Source organism: Lygodium microphyllum, chromosome 3 (genome assembly GCF_053477565.2).
Source record: "Lygodium microphyllum isolate KBCC chromosome 3, Lygodium_microphyllum_v1.1.10, whole genome shotgun sequence".
Classification (NCBI taxonomy): Eukaryota; Viridiplantae; Streptophyta; class Polypodiopsida; order Schizaeales; family Lygodiaceae; genus Lygodium; species Lygodium microphyllum.
Window position 1 is genome coordinate 86,509,827 of NC_141137.1, and position 12,316 is coordinate 86,522,142.

A 12,316-nucleotide genomic window follows, 5' to 3' on the forward strand; every position below is an offset into this window, starting at 1 on the left:
CATCCCTAGAAAATAAGACAACAAACCAAGGTATATCATCTCAAAAGTAGAGCAAAGTTCGGTCTTTATTACTACTATGGCAGCAAAATCAGAGCCAATGGTAAGTAAATTGTCTATATACAAGAGAATATAGCTGACCCCCTCTGAAGTAGAATCGACAAATATCCAAGTCATAAGAGGTTAAAATAGTATGCGTGAATCTGAAGGAACTCATCCATCCTCTAGAACCAAGACTGTGGTACTTGGAAGGTTGCTCCACATAGATTTCCTCCTCCAAATAACTATTCAAAAAGAAACTTTTGGCATCCATCTAATAGATCGGCCAACCGTGGTGAGCGGCAAGCACAACCAACAAACGAAATGAAGCCAACCGTGCTATAGGAGAAAAGGTCTCTTCATAGTCAATACCTTGCTTCTATCGAAAACCTTGCACCACAATGCAAGCCTTATATTTGTCCAAAGTCCCATCAACTTTTAGCTTAGTCCTAAAAGTCCACTTTGTCCCGGTGACTTTCTTATGGCTCAGATAATTCACTAAGGTCCAAGACTCAAAATACACTATATAATCAGTTGTGAACAATGATATGAATGAAGCCTGAGATGCAAGCGGAGCACATCTTCAAGAGCCCTTCACAGGTGGAATATGATGAAAGGATCCCCAAACCCCACATGGTTTATTGATACCAGCAAGGTAACGGGTCTTGCAAAGGGAACCTGGGAGATGAAGAATTTGCAAGTGGATCAAGAGCAAGTAGTAGACCCAACTCAAAAGGCACTATCTCAGCAGAAACAATGTGAGGAAAGGGACAATATCTGGTATGGAAGACTACATAATGTCCCTTTCGTCAAACACTACATCTCTCCTAATAAAGAATACCTTGTTTGTCCGAGGATCAAACAATACACTTTCGCTTCAAAGGAGTATCCAATAAAAATCAAGAGATCAGCTTAGGGAGTGAGCTTGCCTATTTTGTCATCACGGGTGTGCATATAAGCACGACTCCCAAAAACTCTAAAGTGAAAAACTACACACTGAGAGCCAAAGAATACCTCATACGAAGTCCTCTAAGAAACAGTCGTAGTCAGGCATTGGTTAAGGATGTACACCGAAGTGTTGACAACCTCGACCCAAAGGCACTCAAGGAGCTCTGCTGCAAATAGCATAGAGCGTCCCATGTCCATGATGGTCCGGTTCCTACACTCTACAACTCCATTCTAAGAGGGAGAGTAGGTAGAGGTGACCCAACACAAAATACTACGCTCTTGTAAAAACTCGAAAAACTTGTGGGAGGTGAACTTACCTTCACTATCAATCCTCATACATCCTACACAACGACCAGTCTCGTTATGCACTAGCAACACCCAAGCAAAAAAATATGTTAATGCATTAGACTTATGCTTAAGAAAGTATACCTTCATGTAATGAGAATGATAATTCACAATCAAAAAGAAATACAATGTGTCGTTTAAGGCGACGATGGATGTCAAACCACAAAGATCAACGTAAATCAATCTAAGAGATATCTCAATTCTATGTGTAAACTGTTGAGGAAATGGGGTACGGTGTTGTTTTCCAAGTTAACAAGCTTTACAAAAATCCTGCAATAGCTTCAAGCGGAGAAGGACACCAACCATTTGTCGACACAACTCCTCATAAAGAGTCACATGCAAGATACCCTAAGTAAAAATGCCAAAGACGCTCAATGCTCGTAGGCTCTCATGTAGTGGCTAAAGCCTGGAAATGATAGAAATTACAGCCCTCGACTGTCGGCTCAAAAAAAAAAGTCTTATGTGATACATGCCACTTGGCTATGCCTCACTCCGAGCATTCACTAAACTAGTCTAAGAGTCAAGGACCTCGACACTATGAAGAAGACTACTCTGTAAAGAAATACTCTGACACAGAAGGACAAATAACAATCGCACGACAAAGCACACACTGATAAAAGAACACAGTTAGGGTTAGGGTAACTCAAAGACAATGAGCACAGAAAATAACTAAAGTGATATAACTACTGAATATACAATGCTCATGCAACAAACACACTATGCAGTGAATGAATATTGAACCTCGAACTCCTGTATCTCAAGAATCAGGGCAAGGGTAATGAGCTAGAGAGTGTGTCATACTCTAAATGGATCTTGAATCGCAGCAAGGCAACCTCCAGATGTCAAACACCAACAAATGCAGCAGAAGTTGGATCTGATGCAGACAGCAGTGAGGAGAGAGAGAGACTAAAAACATAGGCAGGACAGCCTACAGGAGAGAGAAAACTGCCAAACGCCGAGTGATGATGACATGGCAGGCTATACGGCAGCAAGTCTACGCAGGAACAGCAGTCGCTTGGCTGGGATCAGCCCCAAACTGCGAGAAGAGAGCTGGAAATTAGGCACCAACTGATATAAGCAGCAATGGACAGCAATGGTTAAGATGTCCTCCGGGAACGGGGTGTGGGCAGCAAGCTAAAACACCTGAAATCTGCAAAACGAGATTGTACACTAAATGGAGGGCAGCATACGTATTTATAGAAAGTTTGGACCCTTCCAAGTGGGTTTGTGCTTATGGGACATAGAAACTCTCTAGGATCACGTTTCTTTTAAATAAACAAGGTTTCTTCATTAATTAAGCAAGTTTTGGGGTTGTTTAAGTAAAGCTAATGCATATTTAGCTCAACATACTTGATCCAACATTTTTAGTTCACCCCAAGCTAGGGAACATAGTATACATCATCCAACATAGTACAATTCGAGCCCTGGTCGGTGGGAAAACTGACGCGACCATGAGCCTAAATCGTGATCAAGGAGTTTCTCTCAACTCAGATGTGCCTGGCTCTATAGGGGCTTGGGAGAGGAAAATGTCTACAATGGGGGTCATATGATAAGTAGCTCCACTGTCCACAATCCAAGGAGTAGTTGAAGTACTCAACTATGACAAGTGGGTCTCTACAGTCACCTTGTCAGGAGGCAACTCGCAAATGTGTATGAGACTCACATCCTCAAATGTCTCGACGAAGATAATGTGGACCGCTGCAGACTAGTCAGACAAGCCCTCTCATGTTGAGAACATTGTCAACTATGATAGCTAACCGATGGCAATGTGGGTCTCGCCTTACTACTGCCCCTACTAAGGGTTATCGCCACCTTGTTTCCCCTGTTGCCTGAGCTGTAGGGGCTTGAGAGAGGAAAATATCCACGATGGCGATCATATGATGAGTAGCTCCACTATCCACAATCCAAGGAGTAGTTAAAATACTCATCCATGACGAGTAGGCCTCTATAGTCACCTCGTTACGAGGCAACTCGCAAATGTGGATGAGACTCATATTCTCAAATGTCTCTACGAAGACAATGTGGACCTTTGCAGACCAGTCAAACAAGCCCTATAGCGTTGAGAATATTGTCAACTGTGATGGCTATGGCTAACCCATGCAATGTGGGTCTGGTCTCACTACTACGACTGCTAAGGGTTGCATCCACCTTACCTCCCCTATTGGGGGTCACCTAACTAAGGGACAAAGGTTTGATTCTTAGCTTTTGGTGTTGTGTCTCTCACCTTTGATCAACACTAGTCGTCAAAATGGCCAACCTTCTAACGATACCGATTTTTCTTTGGTACATTCTGCAACCCGATTTTTAGAGATGACTGGGAGTTTCCTTAGTCTTACTAATTTGGTTTTGATTTTAATTTTTTTTTAATTTTGATTTATTTTACCATTTCCTTGCTGCCCCTTCTCAGAAGAAGCAAAGAGAGCCCCCTCCATAGAGCTCAAACTATGAAACTAATAGAACAACTGAGCGTAAAGCAATGTCTGACACTCAAATTCATAGAACATGGACATGGTGGACTGTGAAATCACCAACTACACAAAATGGAAGCATTTTCTTGAAAGCTTATTTAGAAACAATGTGACCTAATCATTTAAGGACTTAGGAGTCCCCGTGGTAGAAAACTCAGCAAGAAGGCACCAATACTCAACCAACTTGACTTTCAAGTCATCCCAGTTAGTGATTTTAAAGTTTGGAGCTCATGATCCAAATTGATGTGACGGGCCCTATCAGAGCCGCATAGTGGTCACTTAAGTATACCCAACACTTCGATGCTAAGTCAAAATACTAAAGCTATAAATGAAATTCAAGTAATAGACCTTGCATTAGCTCAACAATAGCAGAGATATTTCTAGCCTTCCATGAGCAAACAATCTTATATGGTACAAGTGCAGAATCAAGTTAGGGTTCCAATCCATGCATGAGATCCCATAGGTTTTGGGAGTTAAGGACATATTTCATAAGGTTTGACCAAGTAGTCAAGTTCAACCCATTGAAACGAGTCTTATCATTAAAGACATGTTTGGCTGATAAGGACAAAGAACCATGAGGTGTCAAATAAGTGGAATAGGAAAAAGGTGGGAGGATAAGTGAAAGGGGGAGGTGGGTAGAAGGGTAGGTAAAACTAGGCGGATAACGTCCAATGGGTGCCGATTGATACAAAGGCACCATCCAATGGGTTTCCATACAGTGTCGGTGAAGGTGGAGGCACCAAGTCATGTAAGCCCTATCCACTAGATGGCTCAGATGCAGCAAAATGACTAGAAGGCCCACTAGGTAATGCCATGGAGACAAACTATGGTACCAACTGATCCACACTCAGTGGTGGCTGGGTGGTATTCCCAAGCCGTGAAAAACCTAAAAGTGTAGGAATGGAAGGATGAACCTCCATCATGGAAACACCACCAGACTAGGGAAAATGTGAGGTCCTAAAAGGCGTGCCTATGGGTAAAGGACTACCTAGTGTGATGTGAGAAAACATATGTAGTACACTCAAATGGAGGCTAAAAGGAGGGTGCAATGAAACTAATGGGTGGGATGGGTGGGAGATTAAATGGATTTGTCATTTAAGTTGTTGTGGGAAAAGTGTTAGGGTCTTTTTGTCCATTAAATGCAAATAAAGAAGTAGATAAATTACCAAAATCATATTGACCATGAGATATAAAAACTAGAGGAAAAGATGAAGGAGTACTCACCATAGATTCTTGCAACTTTTGTTTACGTTTTCTTAAGTGCAATTTGAAATACCTATCCTCTTTAGGGCTAATGTACCAGTACTTAGTATAGATAGTTCCTTCATCATGCGTATCTCCAATATCTTGCAGAAAAGAGGAAGTAAAATCAAAAGATTAAGCAGTATCATGCATACCTGGCATGGGAGTGAATAAAGGTGGAGCAAAAAATAGCTTATACTCCGTGCCAATTTCCACGTAAGGGTGATCAATCCTTTGTGAAACATCTGTCCTTCTTGCAAAATTATTAGACTGGTGCACCAAATCTAAAGGGAAAAACTCAAATTTACCTTCAACCTACTGTTCAACTCAATACATGAGAATGAGGTCATATTAGGCTCATGAAATCTCGTATGGTCTATGGACTCCATGGTAGTCCAAAGTCTCTCTGGCCATGTCGGATGGACGAGCAAGTTGAGAAGCCGACTCCATCACGTGTCTCGATGTGCTAGGCTCGGGAGCATCATCATGATGTGGTGAATTTGTGTTTGAAATCATCTTGCCCTCCTATTGTTCTTGCTTCTTGCAAAGGGCTTCCCAATCAAAGCCCAAGGTTTTGTGTAAGAGAACCTTGATACCATGCAAAGAAATACCCTAATGCAAAAATATAAAATAAAGTGTACAATGAAACTATATACTCAAAAGAACACAATTAGGATTAGGGTAAAACATAGACAATGAACACAGAGAATTTGAATGAATGACCGAATATTGAATATACAATGCTCATGCAACAAATAAACCGTACAAGAATGAAAACTATACTCTGAACTCTCGTGTCTCAAGGATCGAGGCTGAGATGCTAAGCGGGAGAGTGTCGTACTCCTGCCGGATCCCAAAGCGCAACAAAGGCAGCCTCCAAGAGTCGAACACCAGCAAACACAACCACAAAAACCGAATCTAATGCGGACAGGTAGTGGAAGAGAGAGAGAAACAGTAAATGCAAATACCTATGGAGTGCCATAGCCTAGGCAGCAGCAACAAGGGTCAAATGCAGCAAATTTGGAGTGGAAAAGTGCTAGGCAACAATTGACAGATACAAACACACACTTTGGGGGCAATCGCCAACAGGCAGTAGACTGCTGTAAATGCACGAAAACAGGCCGCTGGGCTGAATCACAGCCACCGGGAACGTAGAGAACAGCAAGTGACAGCTGATGGATGTGACTTTCTAGCAATCACATTAATGGATGTAAACATCTAGCAATCTTCTCTTTTCTCTTGGTGGTCACTGCACGCTGCGTGTGTGTGTGTGTGTGTGTATAGCTGAGCATTGACCCAATAGCTACTGTTGTTTTCTACCACGGCAAGGAAATGCTACAAACATGGAAGTACATCTGATTTTTCCTTGAGTCCAACAACCCCAATGTGTTGAGTATAGTCATCAATGAAAGTGAGAAAGTAGATGAGAAAAAACAATAGGGTTTGCACTGGAGATAACAAAGTGACTATGGTAAACACTAGCAATGAATGAATGATAAATGAAATACAATGGTGGTACGATGGCCTTAGTCTACCTACCACCTACAAGGGGAACACCCATTGGAAAGTACCAAGCAGCCCACACCTCTCCAAGCTGAATAAGCTCTTCTCTGATGCTCCTCTTGCCTAAGCACGTTACACTATCGTGTTCCTTCTTTGTTCTAGTGAACACTCCCTTATCCACAACCACTTTTTACCCTCTAGCTAGAGAAGGGTTTTTTCCTGGCATGAACAACCACATTGGGTGTGGTAGTATAGTACCTTAGGGCTTGTGCTTTCATCCTATCACTCCATTCCGACCTCAGGTGTAGAGATGGGCAGCAACACCTATGAAAGGAGAGAAGAGAATGACTACATTTCCTAACTAATGAAGGGCGGCAGCAGCACCATACAATCCTGCAAGGAGTAAGCAGCATCCTTAAGAGGAAAAGCACCAACATGTGGGCAGCAATGAAGGGAGCGAAACATGGCCCTCTAAACAATAGGATGTCAATGAAGACACTGTTGTAGAACAAATGATGTGGGCAGCAGTGGACGGAGGGAAAAGTAGTCCTCCTAACAATAGGAAGTCAATAAGGAGTCAAGACTCCATGAGAAAAATGCAAGGTTTGTTGGCTGCAAAGCAGCTCCAAGATCAACAAATGAGGCAAAAGATGATGGCAATAGTGGGGCAGCAGCCAGCAATGATCCTCTGGCAATGTCCTCTAGGGAAGGGCAGCAACATCCAGACTGCACGCAACAAGTTTGGGCAACAGGAGAGCATATCTAACAGCAAGGCATCATGCTTGGCAGCAAGGCTGAATCTCCTCCAAGGGTATGGGCAAGCTAGAGTATGAGATGGCTAAGGAGAAAGGAGGACATTGGAAGAGAAGTGGAAGCAATGATAATGATAAGCAATGAGAAGAGTGAGAGAGAAGACAAGAGAGAGGAGATGGTGCCCACAACATACCCTTATATAGGGGACTTTTGGGCATTTGTCCTATTGAATAAGATAAATACCTATTTCATAAATGAATATTCTTGGGGCTCCTTTTGTGGAGTAAATTTGGCCTGAATGCATGATTTTCAGTAATTCACACACTGACAGCATGCTTTTATGTCCACAAAGATGGGGAAAATCTCTTGATTCTCATTCTTTACGTGGATGATATGCTTTTGACTAGACCTCACGAGATATAGATTGCAGCCCTAAAGGCTGAAATGCAGCATGCTTTTGCTGTCATAGATATTGGCCACTTGCACAACTATCTTGGCATACACTTTATTGCAGTTGAGGGGAGCATTGTGACTATCTAAGTACATAGGGCAGCTCCTTGAGTGTTTTCGAATGCAAGACTAGAAGCCTATCTCTACTCTAGTTGAGACAAGCCACAAGTTTACATTTGAGGATGCAAGTGATTCATTTGATGCTTCTCTTTATCAGCAAGCTGTTGGTTGTCTATTATATTTGTGTAATACATGGCAAAACATTCAATGTAGGGTTTCTCAGTTGACATGTGTTATGCACAGCCCTAGTATGTGTTAATGCAAGCCTTGAATTATGGTGAATCAAAACGCACACCCCTTAGGCCCAAAAAGATGCCCAAGGGAGAGAGAGTCGAGTCGAACTCCACCCTCTTTTACCCAAAAGGTCCCACCCCAAAGAGAGCAAGGTATTGAACCAAGGGATTTGCGATGAATTATGGTGAATCAAAATGCACACCCCTTTAATTATGGTGAATCAAAATGCACACCCCTTAGGCCCAAAAAGATGCCCAAGGGAGAGAGAGTCCATTCAAACTCCACCCTCTTTTACCCAAAAGGTCCCACCCCAAAGAGAACAAGGTACTGAACCAAGGGATTCACGATGAATTGCCGAAGAGTCTACCAAGATCGTAAAGGCAATGAATATCTTCTTTTGGGTAGCCCAAGTTTGGGCTTTTTTTTAAAAAAGCAATAACTGGATGATAGAATCCTCGTAAACAACAATTATCTAGCAAGGGCGTCATTGATGAAGATCAACAGTAGTTCAAATGGAAGCAAAACACGGTCCATCACAAAAAGAAAGAAAGAAGGTGTAGAGACTTGAAATGACTTTTGGTGTCAAGCAAAAGTGAAAGAAGCATTTGCACCATGGTTGGAAACCTTTTAGGATAACTGTATCCAAGGTGATAACCGAAGATGCCCAAAACTTGACCTCAAGAGAGAAACTGCTATCTCTACCTCCATGCTAGTAAGAATTTGAAGGCAGACCTGATCCTTGGCCTCAAGAGAGAGAACACTATCCCCAAACCCCGTCTCCATGTTTGACAAGATACAAAGACACAACCAACAAGACACGTTTGAAAAACCACCACTCCAGACTGAATGTCAATGCCAAAAAAGGAGGATGAAGGCCATAGCTCTTGCAATGGGGTACAAATCTCTCCTCTAAGGGACTTGATAATTTGGAAGACCCTCCTACTAGACGAGACTTACTAACACAAGCTAAGAGATCCCCCTCTGAGGTATGGGATAAGCTGGAAGAGCTTCCGGGTGGAGGAGACTCAATTTATACGAGCCAAGAGATTGCCTCAAAAGAAGATAGGGAATCCAAGCAATCATCAATATTGGCCTCCAAGGAATTAGGATTATCCTCCAAGAATACCGAAGGAGGTGTTTGGGACACGAGGCATGGAACAGGAAGCATGTAGCTACCAAAGCCTTCTAATGTTGAGTAGAAAAGAATCAGGAGGGCCGGTATCACAGATGATCACCTAGATGATTGTGTTGAAATGTGGGTCCATGGAGTCATACGAGAGAGTAAGAATGTGCGATGTCTATGGTGCCACGGATAGCCAACAACTACCGCCATGCAATGCAGCCACCTATGGAGGGGATGGTGTCAAACAATCATTGTGTTGGGAGTAAAGGCGTCTCTGCCTAGCCGCCCGTGTATTACTACACTGATAGTACCCACGCCTACACACTACAGGCCGCAAGCGCCCATCACTGTCACTTCATTATTTATTCTCTCTCTCTCTCTCTCTCTCTCTCTCTCTCTCTCTCTCTCTCTCTTTTGGTCCTACCATAGCTCTTACTCCCGCCCGTGCTTCCACTTCAGGGCTCACCTCCCTTCAACTAGTATCAGAGCCTTCTTCTTCGTGAGCTCGGCACACTCTTAGCTTCCATTCGAATACCAACAACAGTCGTCTCTTTGTTGGCAACCATAGCCACTCCGTTTGAGCTTCCTATCGGTTGCATTCTTCTTGGGCACTCTTTGAGCCTTCTCGAGCAAGTTGGAGCAGCCCCCCATAGCCCTCACCCTGCTGGTGCAGCATCACGTTGTGTAAAACAGACCCTTTTTTTAGCAGCAGCTCGTGTTTTTCATCTCCTACAGCATATCTTCTTCATTGGTCAGCTATACAAGCACTTATACACTTGGTTTTTATGCTTGGCATTGATCCTTCCACTCTTGGCATTCGATTTGAGTTCTAAGCTTCAATTTTGGACTGTCATAACAATCCACAGACTGTCATAAAATAGAGCAACACTTATCTTTGATGTCTACACTCATTGCCATTGGTTGGATGATGCCCAATTATGCCCAGTTGATGCTTATATATATGAGGATGCTATGTCATTGCTTGGAGCTAATTTTGGACTGATTTAACCACTTCATTTACTCTGTTTTGGCTAAGGTTTGCTGGCTGGAAATACAAGGCAGCACTCTATTTGATGCTTCTATAGTCAACTTTGTTGGTCTTATGATGCCCGATTATGCTGGAATGACGTCTACATGTATGGAATGCTATGCCCGTGTTATGGATTGGATTTGGAGCTGATTTTAGTACTCAAATAGCTTGGTTTAACAATGTTCTCACTGCTATATACCGCAGGGCTGAACCTCTTTCAACATGGATTTTATATGCCTATTGCTCCTAGCCATGATTCGAGTGTTTTATATGCACTACTGATGTGTACCATTGATGCTAGTACATTGGTATATGATATGCCCATGAATTGAGGTGGCTTTGAGCTTGATTTAAGGACTGATTTACTCAGTCTTAACAGTGAATTTACTGCTATAATAACCAGGGCTGACGCCTATTTAGTTAGTGTATGCTCTGTCTATTGGTCACAGGTGCTTCCCGGGTGACTCATATGACTACACGGATGTATACGGAGGTTGGCACATGTCTTGTATTGCTCCACAATACCTTTTGAGCTTCGAATGAGCTCCTTCTTGGTTGGCATTTGATTGGTTATGCTCTTGATAGATACTTGTTTGCATTGGATGCTTTTGGGCTGATTTGATCCGTCTTCTCTTTGAGCATACACCGATCTTTGTTAGATCCTATCAGTTAGGCATACACCTAGCTTGGCTTACTCTCTGAGTTATTTATGCTAGAGCTTGTATCCTTCTATTGACATCGATTGCTCTGACACATTTGGGTGTTTGGCTCATGGTTCTTGGCTACTATAGTGTTTGTTACATGCTTGCTTCATGCAGGATCTAACTTAGTAGTCATACTTGACTTTGGATCACTATTAGCTCATTGTTTGCTCTCTTTTTCTCACTGCTATGATTTATTACAGCAAGTTGTTTTATGCAGACTGTGATGTATTTACTGAGCTTAATCATGTCATCTTGTTGTACTTTTGGTACTATTTGGTGGACAGCTAGTCATTTTAGCAGTTTCTCTTATTTTCAACTTGTTTTAGCAATGGTTTTCGCCTGTCTGTTGCCAAATACAATAGGCTGGTTTCTGCATAGTCTGCCTCTATTCGACTCATTATAGCTGGTCATCTCAAAGATAGGGCTTTGTTTAACATTGCCAAGTTGGATGGCAACAACTATGGCTACTAGAAGCCCCAAATATGGTAAGTTTTGATGCAGAAATTGCAAATTAAGCCACTAAGAAACAAAGGTATTAAACCCGAGAACATGGGTGATGATGACGGGCAAATTTAGATGCACTATGCAAGTCCACTATCATTTTATCACTCTTTGAAGAGGTCCACAATAATGTTGTTAAAGATGAAGATCAGAGTACATGGAATCTATGGGAAAAGATTTAGGAACTTTATGCAAAGCAGAGCCCTGCTTTGCAAATGTATTAGCTTAAACAGTTGATGGATCTCCACATGAAGGAGGGGGACCCCATTGTCTACTCACTTTAGCCAATTTCATTCTATCATGAAGAATCTGCTTCAACAGAGTATTGAGTTTCATGATAATCTACATCCTTTGTTTCTACTTAGCACTTTACCTGAGTCTTGGGATGTATTTCGCACTATAATCTGTACCAACAAACTTGATGGGCTGAAATCGAAAGATATAGAGAGTGCTCTTTTGACTGAAGAAATTAAGAGGAAAAACAATGATGCTTCCCACAGTTCACATGCTTTATCTGTTAGAGGTGGCAGAAGTAGCAAGAAATATAATAATCGTCATGGGAAGGACTCTCAAAAGTCCCAGTCTAAGTCACGAGGATGCAACAAGTCCCATGGCCATAAGTCTAATCTTACATGCCATTATTATGGAAAAGCAGGACACATACGGCCGCAGTGCCACAAGATGCACAATGACAAGCGCAAAGAAAAGGGGGAAAAAAAAGCGCAAGAGAAATCCAATGATCGCAGCATTATACCTGCAAAGTCCAGCGTAGAGATTAAGGAGATAAATGTCATACAGCCTAAGGAGTCAAATGGTGACTATATCTTAGCAACCTCTTCATGTGATGCCTCTCAGCTGACTAAGGCTTAGTTTATGCATACACAGTATTGGCCTTTGGATTCGGATGAGTCTTTTCATG

General features: G+C 42.3%; 1 protein-coding gene across 6 annotated transcripts in view; it reads right to left on the bottom strand.

Moving 5' to 3' along the window:
- LOC148038588 (uncharacterized) overlaps window positions 1-12,316 on the bottom strand; it is a 155,514-nt gene that overhangs the window by 132,234 nt on the left and 10,964 nt on the right. Inside the window, exon 2 of one of the 6 annotated variants that reach the window (XM_087673687.1) lies at window positions 5,348-5,651. The exons of 2 other annotated variants lie outside the window; for them this stretch is intronic. In XM_087673687.1, the coding sequence (XP_087529813.1) occupies window positions 5,348-5,428 (81 nt within the window). In that variant the 5' untranslated portion in view covers window positions 5,429-5,651. 3 more of the 6 variants (XM_087673692.1, XM_087673700.1, XM_087673681.1) reach the window with 3 other exon arrangements.